This window comes from Perca flavescens, chromosome 4, assembly GCF_004354835.1.
Source record: "Perca flavescens isolate YP-PL-M2 chromosome 4, PFLA_1.0, whole genome shotgun sequence".
NCBI classification, from domain to species: Eukaryota; Metazoa; Chordata; class Actinopteri; order Perciformes; family Percidae; genus Perca; species Perca flavescens.
In genome coordinates, this window is record NC_041334.1 from 27753940 (window position 1) to 27772659 (window position 18720).

The following is an 18720-nucleotide window of genomic DNA, read 5'->3' on the forward strand; positions in this document are numbered from 1 at the left end:
GTATAAAAGCTGAGTCACTGTTGGGGAACAGTGGACTTTGCGATCAGCACTGAGTTGGAGATGAAGAGAGGAAAGAATGAAAAGTCCAAACTCAGTGAGTAGTACACATTGTTTACTGGTAGATTTTTAAGTGTGTGAATATTGAATAGTCTTTTGTTTGTAATCCTTTTTCTTTAATTGTGTTCTCATAACAGATGTTGATGAAGTCATTGGTTTTAAGATTTGAATGATGTGGCCCAAATCACAGGTTATTACTGACTGAGCAAATGCATGTAAATTGAACTAAATCACTTATGTAGCAGTTTTGAAAGCGAGGTTAAATTGCTTTTTGCTTATCAGCAGTGAGGTTTTCGTGATGTTTGCTTCTGGTCATTAAACTGGCTCAAATGGCTTAATCTTTAAGTGTATGCAGTAAAGCTCCTTCACACACGTCTCCAATACTCTGACTAAAGATTTAATAGAGCTGTGCTTTGTGCTCTTTCAAGTTATTTAAGAAAGCTAGAAATGTCTGGTTTGGTTTATTTTTATTTGCAGAGCTGTTGCTGTTCTGCATGTATCTGCTGTATCTCTGTTCAAATTTAAAATCTCACTGGTCTCTCTTTAGAAGGCAGCCTAATTTATAAAAGAAAATCCAGTTTAGCGAGATCCCACTTTCTTTCTTTTTATAACGTAAATAAAAATTTTTTGTTTAGCTCAGAAGAAAGTTGTTTTTTTGTGTCTTTTTTTTAAGTGGAGAGTTTGGTTATGGATTTGTTGAAAATAAGCAAAGGTTGCACTTGCAAAAGTGTTAGTCGTGTAGCACAGCAGAGCTCTAGAAATTATTCTTCATTTCAATGAGAAAAATAGTTTTATGGGGCAAATTACAGGTTCTCTTATTAAGTTGTCAATATATTGCAGGTGCCATAATATACAATAAGGTCACTCAAATAATGTTGCAGGGCCAACAGCACATTGTTGCAGTAATTGTGTCACATCCATGAAAATTTCAGCATTGAATGGGTCCATGAAAAGTTATCGTAACTGATCAGAATGTTATCCAGGTAGAAAAAAAAATAGATTTTCCGTAATGGCACCTGCCTTGAGATACAGAAAGTGTGGAATTAATGGAAGACTTATTAGTGTTCCAGCAGTGGATAACTTTTTCTCTGTTTATGTTACTCTTACTCTTCTCTCATCACTAATTTTAGTTTTCTCCTCTTTGGTTTTGTTAGAAGACTCCCCTCAGTGGGATGGAGTCCAGACTAACCAGTACAGCTCCATCTCTCCTCCGGTCTCACCAGTGGCCCAGGATGAACCCTTCTCCACATATTTTGAAGACAAGGTGGCCATTCCCGAGAATGTCAGCCAGGTACTGTCTCACAGCCGCTGTTTCGTGTTAAATAAGCAGCAAAACTGAAGTTTTAAATTTTTGGGAAAGAGACTTCAGATACAGTATTAGGAGACCACTAAGGTCTATAGAAAAGCATTTAAAGAGCACCATGCCATGGGACCTTTAACCCTTGTTGGACAGTTTATTAGAATTTGATAGAATCAAAACACATTTTCTTTTGGAATTGAAACAATACTATATAAATCAAATTACAACATAGGTAATAATGATGAAATTCTGCTGTCCCTCTATTCAGGTGTTCAGTTTCCGTAAGCTCTGGGCCTTCACCGGACCAGGGTTTCTGATGAGCATTGCTTACTTGGATCCAGGGAACATTGAGTCTGACCTGCAGTCTGGAGCTACAGCTGGCTTTAAGGTGATATACAGTATAAAAAACATGTTAATCTAGACATCCAAACAAAACATGGCTGTTCTGCAAGTTTACTTTGCTGGGTAATGGATGTGGGTTTAGGACAAAATGTGAACCATAATACAGTGTCCTTTTGATTGGTATCTATTTTAGCTTTTTTATTTTTTAACTCCATATTTGAGGAAGTGGTTCCACAGGTTTTTGTTGTTCTCTTCACAACGATAAATATCTTCTCCCCTTTTCCCTAAAAGTGTCATTATTTTAATTTGAAGGCAAAATGGCCGTACTACTTTGTCTGTCTTTGAGCACAATGCGCCTTGTTCTCTTAGTGTTTGTGTATAAGAGGAGTGACATATAATGAGCTTGATCAAAATATTTCTCTAAGGAAAGGCATCTCAAAAATGCCAGTTTTGAATGCTAACATGAGCAAGAATTTACACATGAGCTATTATTTAAATTTGGCAGTCTGCCAAAGTAAAACTTCCCATTTAGGAATTATTACATAGTAGGATAGTATTACAAAAGTAGGAAATGCTGATTGTATCCTTCCTTTTTTTTAGATCCTATGGGTGCTCCTTGGAGCCACTGTCATTGGGCTGCTGTTGCAGAGGTTAGCTGCACGCCTCGGGGTCGTCACTGGGATGCACTTGGCTGAAGTCTGCAACCGCCAATATCCCACGGTGAGCATTCCCTACTCTCATTACACATGAACTTCTCTTTTCTTGTTGTACATTAACGTTTTATGCGTGGGACTGTACTTGTGTAAAATCTCTTTTCTTTTTCAGGTTCCTCGGATCATCCTGTGGCTGATGGTGGAGCTGGCAATTATTGGCTCAGACATCCAGGAAGTCATTGGCTGTGCCATAGCTTTCAACCTTCTCTCTGTGGGCAGGTACCTTCTTCACTGCTTGTCCATGAAAAGTGACTGCAAACATTTTTAGTGATTTACAAAGACTCTGTTTCTGATGATGGTGAGGACGGAGTTACTGTAGTTCTTCTCTTTCTCCTCCAGGATTCCACTGTGGGCAGGAGTCCTCATCACCATCACAGACACATTTGTGTTCCTCTTTCTAGACAAATACGGTACGGATACACCATCACTTACTCATCAATCAATGTCTAAAGAAGCTGTGCATCTCCGCGTTGATACAGTTTGTATCTCCTTGTAGGCCTGAGGAAACTTGAAGCTTTCTTTGGCTTCCTCATCACCGTAATGGCTCTGAGCTTTGGTTACGAGGTAATAGGACTTTGCAGTTTCCAATATAATTAAAGTGTTTGTTAACAGCTGACAGAGTTTTTGCCAAGACGTTTATGACACCATGAAATGTTTGACTCTCTTTTTTTGCCTGTCTGTAGTACGTGCTGGTAAGTCCAGACCAAGGGGAGCTGCTGAAGGGGATGTTCTTGCCGTACTGTGCCGGCTGTGGGCTTCCGCAGTTGGAGCAGGCAGTGGGAATCGTAGGCGCCGTCATCATGCCCCACAACATCTACCTGCACTCAGCGCTGGTCAAGGTTAAAAGGCATAATAGAACTTGTCACTGACTCTAGGAGAAGCTGAAGAACTTTTTGACAAACACAGAAACCAGTGAAGACTTTTTTTTCAAGTTTCTAGAGTATTTCTAAATACATGTTTATGTCAAATTGACTCTTGTCAATAATTTTTGATAAACTGATTAGCCGTTCCATCCATATTTTTTATACAATTTACAAAAGTTACAGCATATTTGTCATTGTTTGACACAAAGTATACATTTTGACACACAGTATGAATTATACCCATAAACTCAGCAGTATGAATGCAGTTTTAAAACATTCCTAAAGCAGACTTTGGGTGTTTGATGAAATTTGAGAGTTTTTCTGTTTACTTCCTTATGTGCCAGTCTCGGGACATCGATCGCAGAAATAAGAAAGAAGTAAAGGAAGCCAACAAGTACTACTTCATCGAGTCAACTGTCGCTCTCTTCGTCTCCTTCCTCATCAACGTCTTTGTCGTAGCAGTCTTTGCCCAGGCCTTCTACGGGAAAACCAATATTGAAATGGTGGGTGTACAATATTAAGAATCCACTCCTCTTTACTGCTGCTTTAAACAGTGGAATAATTGTTTTCTGATAAGTGCTGCTGACACGCAGTGTCCAGAGCTTTAAGTTGTGGCTCATAATGTGCGTGTGTGTCCCTGGTTGCAGAATAAGGAGTGCAATGCAACCGGCAGCCCTCACTCAGGTCTCTTCCCTCTCAACAACGGCACACTGGAGGTGGACATCTACAAAGGGGTATGTTTGGTCATCACCACAACAACAATAAATCACAGTTGTATTGACGTTGGAGGACATATTTTAGTAATTCTATACTATATTCATACAACTAGTTATGTCGTATGGAAAAGAGACAAACCTTTTCATGGCAGACATTTGAGCTGTGTCCCAATTCCATGCTACATACTAATTGTATGTAGTATATGTTATATACTAATCTGTATTGTGCTGTTTTTTGCAGTTAGTATACAATAAATCAACATACTTAACCATTTATACTAACAGGAAATTATGCAATATGTGCATGATTGACTGAGGTACTCTGGAAAATTAAGATAACTACCAAAGATGTTTTTACATTCACAGATTTTTTCAAATTAAATAAATGCTATTCAAGTGCATTTCATGTGTGGCACAATAATGTAGAGCCGGATGCCCTTGAGCCTTACTACCATTCGAGCTACATAAAGAATATGTCGATGACATGAGACTTATGTTCTCCTACTATTCTCTGCTGCTCTCATTCTCTCTGTAAAAGACAAATGACGGACAATGAAAAAATAATGAATATTTCATACTGACTTTTACTTCTTGAACAGCTTTCCCCTTCCTTCCTGCATTTCAACCACTGTCGATAGATAATTCATTTCTCTGTGGGTATGTCTGTTTGTTCAGGGAGTGGTCCTGGGCTGTGTCTTTGGGCCTGCAGCCCTCTACATCTGGGCAATAGGGATCCTGGCAGCTGGACAGAGTTCCACCATGACAGGCACTTACTCTGGGCAGTTTGTCATGGAGGTAAATGTGCCTATTGGTTAAATACCTGGAAACGGGTAAACACTAAAACAAAGAAAAGTGTGTGTGCTCATGTTTTTACTTTTGTGTTTGCAAAGGGTTTCCTGAACCTACGATGGTCCCGTTTTGCTCGTGTGTTGCTGACCCGCTCCGTTGCCATCATACCTACACTGCTGGTAGCCATTTTTCAGGATGTTCAGCATCTGACCGGGATGAACGACTTCCTCAACGTGCTTCAAAGCATACTGGTCGGGAAGAATCATTTCTATAACATTATTTCTATAATAAATCTATAACATTAACCTTCTCTTACTCTGTCCTGTTGTGTTTTACACAATACTGTGAAAATATTCACTTTGACTTGACTTTCCATTCAACAGCTACCATTTGCATTGATCCCAATTCTGACCTTTACCAGTCTGACATCCATAATGAACGACTTTGCAAACGGAATGTGAGTGAAAGATATACGTTTCTTTATCATTCATTCCTCAGGATGTGTTTTACGATCAAAGTCCATTCAAGTTGAAACTAAGAAAGTGAAAGACGTGATCTCTTTTGGTTCGACAGCCAGTTGGTGAATTTCTTTGTGTTTAGTTATTCATCGACAAATCAAATGCAACTTGTTTGCTCAATGTGACCTGATTGACTCTGTTCCAGACAAGTTTATTATGAACTACGATGTTTATTGAGCGTTTCACCTTCTTCAGACATGTAGACTGATAATTTAATTTGAAGCTGTTTATGAAAAAACACATCCAAAGTTGTTTTTAGACAGGCCAAGATTGAGTTACACAAACTAGGAATTTCCTCAGTGTTACTGTCAGAAGGACACCAGGAGACTGTTAGTTTGAGAAAAAAACATTATTTCTCAATGGTCTAAATAAACTGCCTGTTTCTTTAGGGTGTGGAAGATTTCCGGAGGTATCGTCATCCTGTTGGTTTGTGCAATCAACATGTACTTTGTGGTGGTTTACGTGATGGCGCTGAACAGTGTGCTGCTCTATGTTTTCGCTGCTCTGCTCTCCATAGCCTATCTGTGCTTTGTAGTCTACCTGGTGAGTAGGATTACTGCAGCACTACATTCATTTCTCAGACACTTTTAGTACATTTTGTAACCTTCTTTTAATGCAGACAATGATTCTCTGACAAAGTATAGTAGTATAAACTTGTTACTAAGTTTAAATTAATCTTATTTACTTCAGTCTGTCTTGCTCTTTAAGATTTTTTTTTACACAAAGATGTGTTTATAGAACATTGCCTACTGACGGGCTTTTAAATATCAATTTTCAAACTAACTTGAATGTTATTTCAATGAATACATGTCTAATCTTTATACTTGAATTTGTTTCAATTGGGAGAACACACACACATACACAAGCACAAACAAAAGCATTTTAAGTAAATCAAAATCAAACTTCATACTTAAGCAACATTGCCTAACATTCTGCTATTTGGTGCCCCTTTAGTTGCAGAGGGCAATTTATACACCGATGTGGTAAATTTGGACAGCTGTACATGTGCATTTGTTACAATTACATTACTTAGGATCAAAAACTAGAGAGTCCACAACTTTGCTAACATAACCAAACATTAAGCAAGTGCAACAACACAAGACGTAGTTAAAACTACTCGCTGGTCCAACAGCAAGATGGCCGGCTCGGCGTCTGTCTTGCAGCCTTTTATTTTCGCAAAGCTTTACCATTCTCCCTGTTACAAGTCAGAGTAGCATCAAAATGATTTTGAAGCTGATGTAAAGGTAAAATAGTGTAATTAGGATATAGTAATCCAGTATTAAAGGCGCTGTTAATCATATTTTTAAACTCAACCTGACCATAACATAATTACAAAAAGATAAATATAAAAACAGTTTTATTAATTGTGATGTATTGGACAGTTTTCTAATGCTTTAAATAGTATTTGTTTGCAGGATGATGATGATGGAGTAAACTTAGATTATATTTTGAAAATGGACTGCGTTTGGTGTATTGAGGTCTTCTGTCTCACTGTTGTTTTAGTTAAAAAAAAAAATATTAAAAACATATTTCATGCATAAGTGTGACTTCTGTCTCCTGTGTTGTTGTCTGCAGGCATGGCACTGTTTGGTTGCCTTGGGGGTTTCCTGCCTGGACTTTGGCAGCAGGGTAAGCAATCGACCTGCTGTGCTCATAGAGGAGCAGTCTGAGTACGACTCCTAGAGCCAAACAGGACAGTAACCACCAGCATTCCTCTTTCCTCTTGGACACACTGAGCCATGTACACAACCAAGACTTTTCTAGATCATGTAGGATCTTGAAAGCACATTTACTGCTAATGGCACATGTTTATTTTGTGTCGGGCTGGGTATCAGAATTTGGTGCTATTTAGGTACCCAAAGAACCAAATTGATAGTAAACCAGCACAGAAAATTCAAGGCCAGTGTTTGATGATTACGAAAACTTCTAGGAAATGTATATACATAATTTGGCAAATCAATTAGTGTTACAATCCTCACAGGCAATATCTATATTCATCTCTGCTTGTAAAGCAGCATACTGTGACATGAGTGGTTTATACAACATGTAACTCTATTGATTAATAACCCAATGATCTATATCTTTAAACCAGATTTTCCATTTTTATAAAATGCTATCTACACTTTAAAAAAGGAAATAGCAGCTTAGCTTGTATTTTCACCACATCTTTGTGAAAGACATTCCCGACAACTGGGTAATACATCACAGTAATAAGATGTAAAACTGGGGTAATAAGGTGATAAGAAGGTAACAGATGTAATAACTAGGAAAGGGTTCGATGATACCATATGTATATCTGGGTAATGGTAATATAGTTATATTAATATTGTAATAACATGATAATAATGGGGTAATATATGTTGTTTTCACAGTATTATAAGCTACTATCAGCGTAATACCTTCCAAATTAGATAAAACTTCTTGAATCTTGAAAATTGGTAATTACCATATTATAATTCATCCACCCTTTATGTTCCATGTATTTCCCTTTTTTTTCAAGGTAATACTTTACAAATGATATGTTTTATCTTGTGACTTCTTACCTGGAAATGCTTCTGGTAGTTTTGTGTGTAGCAACCATGAATCAGCAGTGCAAAATGCAAAACTGCCTGTTTCTATTTTATTACATGGTAATATTAGAATAACAGAGGTGCAGAGATTTCCTGGAAATGCTTCTGGTAGTTTCCAGGTAATCTCTGCACCTCTGTTATTCTAATATTACCATGAAATGTGTCTTGTCCTGTATTCACGTAACCCTGGGCAATCTGACCAGCCGCTAAACACCTTCCACCATCAAGCACTGGAGACTGGGATCGTCATAACTCAGTTTATTTGACTTAGAAAGGGTGAAACTGGGAAATGAAATACAATGACCAATTACTTACATATTGATGAGTCACAAACATTATACAATGACAATTGTAAAAACAATATAACTACACTTCAATGTAATGCGGTAGTATACACAGTAGCAAACATGTAAGATGAAATAAAGATAATACATATATGATGAAGGAAGATAAGTTTGTATCACTGTGCAGTTGATGCAGATGTTGTTTAATCTCTTCTTGACTGAGAGATTAGGTGTTGGATAAATATTTGTTTTTTTTGCTTTCTTCCATGATAAACCTCTACTCCACATATTTTATTTAGTATTGTTTGTCTGTGGGTAAAAGCTTCATAGAAATGCATTGTAATATGTCATATTGCGATACATATGGTTATAGTTTGAAAACTTTGAGACTTATTTATACTGCTATGCAGAGAAGGAAAGTAATTTACGTGATGTGGTAGCTTCAAAATAATGCTGTAGTCATAATTGTTATTTTCATGACAAAGCTGTTTAAAGGAGAACTAAAAACAAAAGTCATAACAAGTAAAGAGGAAGTCAAGATTACTTATGTAGCTCAAAATCACAAGTTTGTCTCAGAGGGATTTACAGTCTGTAATCTATCGTTAAACCCTCGAAAGCAGCAATTCTGTGAATTGTATTTCAAAAATGCTACAGCTCCGAATAAAATAAGGTCAGAACAGATTAATTGAAATATAGAAAATGTTTACGCTAATTCTGGTGCATCTGTTAATTAGGCTACAGTGTGCCTAGCGCTCTGCACTGATTCATTTAAGACTAACTTCAGAAATGTTTTTGTTTTCCTGTCTCAGTGTATGTCTGTTTCTTTCCACTAAGAATAAACTACTATTACTATTAACTGTAGATTTTAAAAGTCCACAGGAAGCTTAAAGGACAATTCCGGCGCAAAACGAACCTAGGGGTTAATAACAGATGTGTACCCACTCTGTCGTTCTCTGGGACATGTTTTCATGCTAATCGAATGTGTTTGGAGCTTGAAAGAAGCTGGCGCGGACCGCTGATTAGCTTACAACGCTTTTATTCGGGGACAGGGAAGTAAAAACAAATCACTATTTATACCACTAAAAGGGCTCAAAATATCACCAAACTTCAACGTTAGCATAATGAGGGTCCCTAAATGTTAACCGAAGCATTGAGAACTTCGTAAGTGTACAGACAGTTTATTAAAAAGATAGATTAGAAAGACAGTAGTTCTCGTATACAGGCGGCCGCCGTCTTTTTATAATAAAATAGTTTTACATTATGGAGGAACACAGCATTAGGTTAATACTTGAAAGTTAGCAAATGATGTTAGGAGGACTCAACATTCAATCAACAGATCTCCGTGCCGGAGAAGTGCATTTGGTCGGAGTATGTTGGTCACACGTGACGCGTAAATGACCTGGCTGTTATAATCTAGCTTCTAGTGAAATCTATTGAAAACATGGCACTGCCCCCAGTTAAACCATATTTCTTATTGATAACTGTGTCATTTGTTGCATGGGAATTACTGTAATTGTTTCATTCATTAGATTCAATTGTACAGTATGATACAGTATTGAGACCGTACTGAAAGTGTTTTTTCCTGATTATTTTTATGACAACATCTGTTGTTTTAAATAATCTGCCATATCTGTTATGTGAATGTTGGTTTTTTTCTTGTTGATTTAAAAAAAGGAAAAATACTTTTAAAATCTTTATTGTTTCCAAATCTATCTATTATTTCTTCTTTTAGTAAAAAAAAATGAGACAAGAATTCATTACTGTATATTGGATCTTATTCATAAAGATCTTAAAGAAAAACACTGCAGAATGAATTACACTCAGCTGCTCCTTATTCTGTATCCCCACTAACAGAATCTATGTTGCTATTTCTTTCTTACTAGAAATTAGTTTAGATACTGCTCATTTTCCCAAATGTGACTAAGTTGACCTAGGTATATAGGTTGTTATTGGCGACCCCTTAAAATCCGGCCTGCTGAATATAAAAAATATAGGTTCTGAAGCCCAAACACCATGTTGCTCTTTTAAGACAGCATATTTGCTTTTCCTACTATGACAGCTGGGGATTTCACCTACATCAGTGTCTGATTTAACAGCACCAATGTTATTGCTGAGGAGCAGTAGGCCTATAGCTACATCGTACATTTTAGACCCCGTATCACAAAATAAGCATGATAGCCTGCAGGTAAGGGGTTTGATAGGGCTCCCAGCGATTAACGTTGGGGCCTACTCATAGACTGTAACGGTCTATGGGCCTACTTCATGAGTAGTGACTGACTTGCACCTATGAGCAGTTTGCTCCTTTTTTGTTAAATCACTTTATAGGTAGTTTTTTCAAGGTTTCACACAAATAGGCTATGCTATCCTTGTTTGTAGTAGGCCTAACGTTAGTAGGCCTAATAGTTTATAGAGGCTGCTTCTAAAGTAGGCCTTAGAAGTTAACTGAACCAAGCATTTTACGAGAGCTAAAGGAAAAATAGCCTACTTTCACCCGCCGCCATAAACGTCATGATGAGAATGGGTAGCCTAAAATTCAGAACGAGACTGGAGGGGGGTGTGGGTGTAACATTAATTATTGTTATTCAGAAACTCAACTGTCTGTCTTGTAAACCCGAAAATACAAATACAAAATCATTAAAATCATCAAGTGATGACGGCAGCTGGCTGCAGCAATTAAAACCCACCGTGAACAGTTTTCAATGTTCCATCAGACTGTGACTACTCCAGGGTCTGCTCTTGAGACTTTGCTCTAATTTTCGGGGCAATTAGGTCAGGATTCGGGATTCCAGGACTGTCCCGAATTTTTTTCTGGTCTGGTCACCCTAATCATGTAGCCTACAATAAACCGGTAAGGTCAACTGAGCCGAGCATGGAGCTGACTCCGAGAGGTTGCCTCAGTAACGTTAAACGGAAGGAACGAAGCCGTTGGCATCTTCCCGGCCACCCGAGGGCGCCGTCTTTCTTTTATAGTCGCGCCTGGAGCGCGCGGCTCCATCCTGTCCAGCAGCTCCGTTGCCTACGTCACCACATTCCACCGAATGCGATGGAACAGCGTGGTGTGAAAGCGTAAGGGTGGTCTCAGAAAACACTGCCAGAAACTTGTAAGTTGAATGAAACTGTAACAAGATGTGTGTTTCTGTGACTGAATTGTTCTCTGGTTGCTGGATGGTGGTCGGACATAAACATTGTTGTAGCTAGCAGTGGCTAAAGAGGTTACCAGGGGCTATAGAGTCACTTGAATGTTTCTTTTGCCGCTTGATGTGTCAGCTTTTGTTGTGGTGAAATCTGTGTTTAGATGCAAGATGAGGGAAGCGGCCGTTCTGCTCACAACACGTGTGGTTCTGTGTCTCCTTCTGAGCTTCAGCCAGGCAGCCAGACAAGGACAAGACATCAGATGTGGAGGTATGTACGTCTGTACTGTAGGTTGCTGCCTCGCTCACTCTCTGTTCAGGACAGAAAATGTCCTAATGCGTGGGTGCTCTCCTTCTGCTCACCGCAGCTTGCAGGGCTCTGGTAGATGAGATGGAGTGGGCCATCTCCCAAATAGATCCAAAGAAAATGATCCAGACGGGATCCTTCAGGATCAACCCGGACGGCAGCCAGTCCATCAGAGAGGTGAGGCTGCTGCACAGCCACGTAGTAATGTGTCAGATCCACTCTGTAGGCTGCACCACTTTACTACTGTAGTGCTGCACATGTTTGTTTGAGCAGCGTTTGGCTTATCAACTGTTTCTCACTGGGATGAGATGCTACTAACCTAACTAAATAGACTTAGGCAACGATTGATTTGATTAATCGTTTAAGTGATTTTCTCTGGTTTCAGCTTCTCAAATTTCTTTGTCTTATATGATGATGAACTGCATACGTTTGGATTTGGGACTATTGGTCGGACAACACAAGACACCTGATGGCATCCCCCTGTACTCTGGGATATTGTCATAAGTGTTAGTGAGAGTAGAGAAACAAAAAATCAGGCGATTAAACACATTGTCACCTTACTGTTTAATGAGCAACAAAACTGGACTGCAAAATAAAGTGTTGTTACCTAATGTATTATTACTACATTTTGTAGCGTAACCTCACATCTTCTTAAATTCAGAGTTTTTCATGACCTTTGATGCCAACAGGTTCCTCTGGCTCGCTCCGAGGGAAACCTCCTTGAGCTGATGGAGAATGTGTGTGAGAGGATGGAGGACTACGGCGAGCACACAGATTCTTCGACAAACAGGAAGTCCTATATTAGGATAAAATCTCGGAGCGGCGAGGCCATGGACCTCTCAGAGGCCACCCTGGATTCAAGAGTTACAGGCAGTTTAAAATTTGCAGTGAGTACAAAGTTCCATTAAATGCACCATCATTTGTTTTAATGGTCTTTCATTTCTATGCTTTTATTGTTAATGATGATAATATATAAGAATATATTTCTTGCAACCCACACCTCAAAATCATGTGACTTATGCTTATGCTGACTTATACTTATGCATCTTGTTTTTTTTTTTTACTTTTTCTCCAGTGTGAAACAATTGTTGAGCAGCATGAAGATGAAGTCATTGAATTCTTCGCTCACGAGACAGATAATGTCAAAGACAAACTCTGTAGCAAGAGGACAGGTGTGTTTTTGACTTGATTTTTTATTTTTATCCTTAGTTTTACGCCCTAGTACACATTTCTGTTATGTTGTTTCACTGCAGCGCCAGCAGCTGTATTTGAATTCATTGTTTTCCTGTCCTGTGTGCTCTGCAGACCTCTGTGACCACGCTCTGAAATTGCAGCACGACGAACTTTGATATCATCCCGCCATGGCTGCCGTCTCTCCTCAGCTGAAATGGAGACGTTGGGTGATGTTTTCAGTTGTCTCTTATCACCGGTTTACGCCATGGCAGTGGTGGAAGATGTACACACATTTATATGTAAGATAATAGAAAATCGACCTGAAAATAAAAGTGTTATTTCTGTGATCTGTGACAATTTAAGGACCAGTTTGCCATTTTTTAGCCGTATCTCTTTGGACCATCTTGTCACTTCTTTATATACTGTAAGTTATTATACTTTTCAATAATCTGTGTTTTATATGGAGGCTCTTGTCTTGCCTTCAAATGCTCTTCATCAGATAAAACTGAAACTGTGAAACTGCAAAAATTAAGTTATACTTCCCAGTATGTATTGAATTATTTACAGGATTAATTGTGTATATAGGTTAAGCATTGTAATTTAAGGCACAAGTACACAGAGATGAGGTTGAAATTTGGTCAAGTGGTCAATATTAATTTAATATTAATTTACATTGATAAAGTCCTTACTAAAGTCAGGAAAAAGTGCATTAGTGTTTTTTATTCACCCATACTTCCCGCTCATCAATGAACACACGTGTCATTTGATGCCAAATTATATTTTCAGTTCTAGCTTTAGTTTTTAATGCTTACCAGTTTTTATGGAACTGTCCAAGATCACAGCATCACAGGAATAACTTTTTTTGGTTAAATATTCTAAGTTCTAGACACATTATGTAAGGTGATACATTAAGATGATTTGAGTGGCTAGCTATGTAATGTTAACCTGACTCCGCCAGATGGATTGCTGGAGCTCGCGAGATCAGGACGGTCTCACGAGGCTAATGTAATGTCACACTCTTAAAAGATTGATCACCATTAGCCCCTTAAGAATTGTTACTGTTGATGTGAAATGTATTACACTTAAGAAAACATGTAAAATGTTGCTGTTTTAGGTGGGTGGGTTGATGTTGGAAATGTCCTCATGAACCGATCAAACATTTTTCACCAAAGAAACTGGCAATTGAAAATCAGATGCAAGTTGCAGCAAACTCAACAAAAGAAAAATTAGGGAAGGAAGTAAAATTCTGCTTTGTGTGTAATTAGGACTTTATGCTTCTTTGTAGCCAATACATTTTAAAACACACCCAAGGATGAAATGTAATGTAATAGTTTATAGCTTCAGGAGCAGGCAAAGGACACCCCTTCTTTCCATTAATCACTACAGAAATCAGATGCAATCGCCTTGAATTATGATAGTTAAAGCATTTTGTTATTACTTTGAAGCATCAAGACTAAAGTTCTGTTTTCTCCAGCCTAGTAAAACTGAACTCCAGTGTAAGCCCACCAGAGTGTGCTGTAGTCCACAAGCTGATTGTTGAGTTAAAGAATCATACTCCGTTAGAAAGTCTTCATGCTGTACTGTCAATGTAGATGAAAAGTATTTTGGTATATATATATATTTTTTAAATTAACTTGCTGTCTCATTTGAACATTCTGATATTTCCTTTTTATATATGCATTTTGTAAGTTCTCTGCATCTGTTTTGTCTTTAATCAATGGAAATATATTTGAGACAAGTTTACCTTCTAAATTCTAAACTATCATAAATCGGTTAATTCACTAAAATATTTATCTTGCTCCATAGATTGATTTAAATAGATATCATCCAAATTATTATAAAAAGCAAAAGTTCTGGTAACAGTCTGATAATAAACATTTAAAATGTTTACATACTGTAGGCAGTTTGTTGCATGTTTACATAACTTTTTCAATGTATTGTTAGACAAATTTCTTTGAGAATGATTTGTATCACTGTTTTAATGCATAAATGGAATTACATTTCACTGAAATTGTCTTTTTATATGATTTCACGTGACAAATCGATAAATAAATTGATTGAGATGAGAGGACACATATAGCCAATACTTTACTACGTAATATTTGTATTTAAAATAATGGACTGCTGAAAAACATGAAAATACTGAAATGTAGGACTTTTCTCAACATATCATCACTAGAAAAAATAAGTTTTTTAGACTCCTTCTGGTTGACAAGGTACATTTAGTAGCTTTTCTGGAGCTTGTATCACACAATCTTCCTCAGCAGATGGAGTTTGTTTATTTTTAAATTTCCTTTTTTCTTAAGGACTTAATGTCATTTTATCTACTTATAATAAAGAACAATGGCTTGATCTTAGCCAGAAATATCACCACACCATGAATCACTCCAAATAATCAAATATTTTATTATATCAACTTTCATAATTTCACAGCCACATATCTACCTTAAATACTCTCTAGAAAAAGCAGATACATAGATTTAAAGAAAGTATGTAAGATCTGCTTTACAAGAATACATTTGTCAAACAGATTTTTTGGATATTTTAGATTTCCCTAATGTCAAATTCCTACATTTCTATAACAACAGTAAATACATCATCACTTACCCATCAAAAATAAAAGCCTAAGATTACACTAAAACTAAAACATACATTCAAAATCTGCCACCAAATGTTATTGAGGAAATTACTTTCATTCCTTATCAGGCACAATACAACTGTAGATGGTACATAGTTGTTAGATGTTCAACTCAACATCAGACTAGCGTTCCTTGTTTATCCAATTATTTTAAAGACATACTTTCAATCATCCCTTCGTCGGAGACTTCGGTGGGCACGGAAACCACCCCTTCCTTTTCTCCTTGCTCTGTTTCTGTCGTTTCCACTGCCTGCATTGTTATATTCGCCACCTCAACCAGGCACTCCTCCCTCTGACTAGACTTATTTGTGACGCTCTCGTCTCCATTGTTATCTCCCTCTTCCTTCGCTGCAGTCTCATCTTTTACTTTAGCAGAGAAGCATCGCTCCCCCTCAGCCTTGCTCTCCGTCCCGGCATCAGGTGGAGATTCCTCAACCTCGTCCTCATCTGCTACAATAACGGTGTCCCCAGAGCCTTGGCTGCAGGTGCTGCTGCATGACAGTGTGTCTTCTTCAGCATGTAAAGGCTCTTCATGGCACGGATCCGCCTGGATTTGTCCCACTTCTACATCCTCAACACTTCCTTCTGCTGAAACATTCTGTTGCCCTGCTCCATCAAAGACTATCCTCTCAGTATGTATGCCCACTATCACATCCAAGTCCTCTACTACACTCTCTGGATCCCACAGCTCACTCACTTCCTCCTCTTCATTCTCAGAGTCAGGCGCTGTATGTTTCCTAATGCGATTAACTGCATCCCACAGGGACTTGGGATACTGGGGGTCTTCTTTGAGGGTTGAGTCAGGGTCAACACTTCCACTTCCCTCTTGCAGAGGAGGAGTTGAAGAGCTGGAAGGCAGCTCTGTGGGTGAATCCGTACAAGAGGAATATGAGAAATGAAGGGATTCTTCACAAGAGTCCAGATGAAGAGGAGGAAGGACAGTTTCTGGGATGCCAGCAGCCGGAGCAGCATCAGGATTTAGAGCTGGGGGAAAGACTGAGTCCATTTCCAAAAGAGTGATGAACTCTGCATCTGACTCGTTTGATGTGTGTCGCCGAGAAGAAAGTTTGGAGGGTGAGAGCACGTCTGGTGATTGAGACACCTCGCATTCTGAATCTGAAGTTGAGGGAGGACAAGAGTTAGAGGGTTCAGTCGGTGGTTCAATGTCCTGCAAAATGTTGATCTCTATTTGAGTTTGAGAGTCTGTAGCGTTTTCTGGGGATAGTGTCTGTTCCATAAGACCTGTAGGCTCCTCATCAGCTTCTATTTGTGATTGCTCCTCATTATCAAATTGTTGCTGCAAAATGTTGACCTCTGTTTGAGTTTGAGAGTCTGTAGCGTTTTCTGGGGATAGTGTCTCTTCCATAAGACCTGTAGGCTCCTCATCAGCTTCTTTTTGTGATTGCTCCTCAGTCATATAACTCTCTTTTAGAAAAGCAACCTCTTCTTGGCCATTATCAAATTGTTGCTGCAAAATGTTGACCTCTGTTTGAGTTTGACTGTCAGTCACGTATTGTTGGGATATTGTCTGTTCCAAAAGACCTGTAGGATCATCATCGGTCATATGACTCTCTTTAACACTAGTAACATCCTCTGCTAGGGCACATTCAAGTTGTTGCTGCATAATATCAACCTCCATGGTATTTTCTTTGGATATTTTAAGAATCTGTTCCATAGTGTGGCCTGTAGGATCTTTATCGGCTTCTTCTGTTTGTTGCTCATCTGTGACATTGCTGTCATTCACACAAGCATCATCATCTGGTTGGCCACTTTCAAATTGTTGCTGTAATAACAGCTCCTCTGTCATATCTTTGGCAGGGTCCTCAAAGGGGTCACTGATCTCTTCGTTTATTAGCTGTGATGTGTCATCCTCTTTTACCTGGTCCTCAACACTGAACACAGCTTCTGCAGTTTGATCTATTAAATCAAGAGGACGTGGGCTTGGGGAATGGTCTGTATGGGGAATGGAGCTCGGGGAAAAGTCATTAGATCCTGGAGGAAGAGGTGATGGGGTGTAAGGCAGAGAGGAGGTTTCAGGGTGAAGAGCTAGGTTTTCTGCGGAATTGAGGGCAGTCAACTCAGGATCAGGACCTTCCTCTATGTTTGATTCTGAAATATGCATGAGAGGGGTAAGCTCAGAGGATGAGATCATGAGAGAAAGAGCAGGGTTCGGCGCTTCACAGTCTGGGGAGGGTGAAAGCGAAGAAGTATAAGAGAGTTTGCTGGGTGGACTGAGACCCTTAGAGGGATGGTGAGAGGAGGTATCATTTTCAATAGGCTGATTTTCTTCCTGCTCAGTTGTACCCTCTTCACTAGCGGGTTTAAGCAGAGGATCCTCAGTCATTTCAATTTCAGGTGAAGGTTTGATGTCAATTTCAAGTTGGGAGTCATTCTCTTCAGACAGATTAGACACCTGAAGTCCTGCAAAATCCTCAGCACCTTCATTTGCCGCCTGATCTTTGGCATCATCGTTCTCTTGCGAACACACAGCCTCCTCAGTTTGGCCAACCTCTAACTGGTTCTGTGACTGTTCCTCTTCTTTTGTGTCCTCTGGGATTTGTTCAACTGCATCATCAACGTTGTTGTCTTTAACTGGAGATGGTTCAACCTCCTGGTCTTCCACACACAAGTCAAGAAGCAACGTTGCATCTTCAGGTTGCTGCATAGTAATGCAGTCATCTAGAGGGATTCCTAAGATCCTTTCAGCACGCTCCTCCAACGTTTCCCTTTCAGAAACTGAAGATGAGGATGTGCAGAAGGAAGAGATTTGACTTTCTCCCTCAGGTGCCTTTTTCTCTATGAGATCTGAGTTTAGTTTGGTTTCAGGCCTTCCATTAATTTGGAAGGGGTTGCTTTCTGAGTTTTGGTCAGTTGTCGCATCCCGATTCAGCTGACTGTTTGATTGGACACATTCAGGAGAGCCGGTCGATTGAATGTCAATTGGACTGTGTTCGGTGTGTAAATAGTGAACATGCTCTTTCTTGGGTGATGGAATCAGCTCCATTTTAACAACAACACAGGTTGTGTCGATAACCAGTAGAACCTTACTGTCTTCAGATTCTGTGTCTGTCTCGGTGTCCAGTCTCCTTACTTCAACATCAATTGGATTAACTTTACTCGAGTCCTCTTGCTTGTGCACACCATCTAATTCTCTTTCCTCACCGTTTGCTTTCAAACATTTGGATGAACTCTTAGTTTCAGCCCTGCTTGTGATACTAGGCTCCCTCCACAAAGGGTATTTAACTGACACCGGTTGCACTGACTCCGCAACTTGTCTCCCACATGTAGAATCAGCATCATTTGTATTTAATTTTTCTGT

General features: G+C 39.0%; 2 protein-coding genes across 2 annotated transcripts; both read left to right on the forward strand.

Annotated features, from left to right (window-relative positions):
- On the forward strand, positions 1-8441 carry LOC114553788 (natural resistance-associated macrophage protein 2-like). Its single transcript, XM_028575142.1, has 15 exons — positions 1-94; positions 1212-1348; positions 1626-1745; positions 2300-2419; positions 2525-2631; positions 2752-2822; positions 2909-2976; positions 3096-3251; positions 3620-3778; positions 3923-4009; positions 4667-4786; positions 4882-5031; positions 5164-5237; positions 5688-5841; positions 6874-8441. Exons 1-15 carry the CDS (start codon positions 61-63, stop codon positions 6979-6981), a joined length of 1665 nt encoding a protein of 554 aa, XP_028430943.1. The 5' UTR covers positions 1-60; the 3' UTR covers positions 6982-8441.
- Positions 8442-10459: 2018 nt separating this feature from the next.
- Positions 10460-14797, forward strand: cnpy2 (canopy FGF signaling regulator 2). The gene is made up of 6 exons (XM_028575189.1): positions 10460-11253; positions 11448-11554; positions 11652-11767; positions 12280-12477; positions 12666-12762; positions 12896-14797. Exons 2-6 carry the CDS (start codon positions 11455-11457, stop codon positions 12937-12939), a joined length of 555 nt encoding a protein of 184 aa, XP_028430990.1. The 5' UTR covers positions 10460-11253; positions 11448-11454; the 3' UTR covers positions 12940-14797.
- The last annotated feature ends 3923 nt before the right edge of the window (positions 14798-18720 follow it).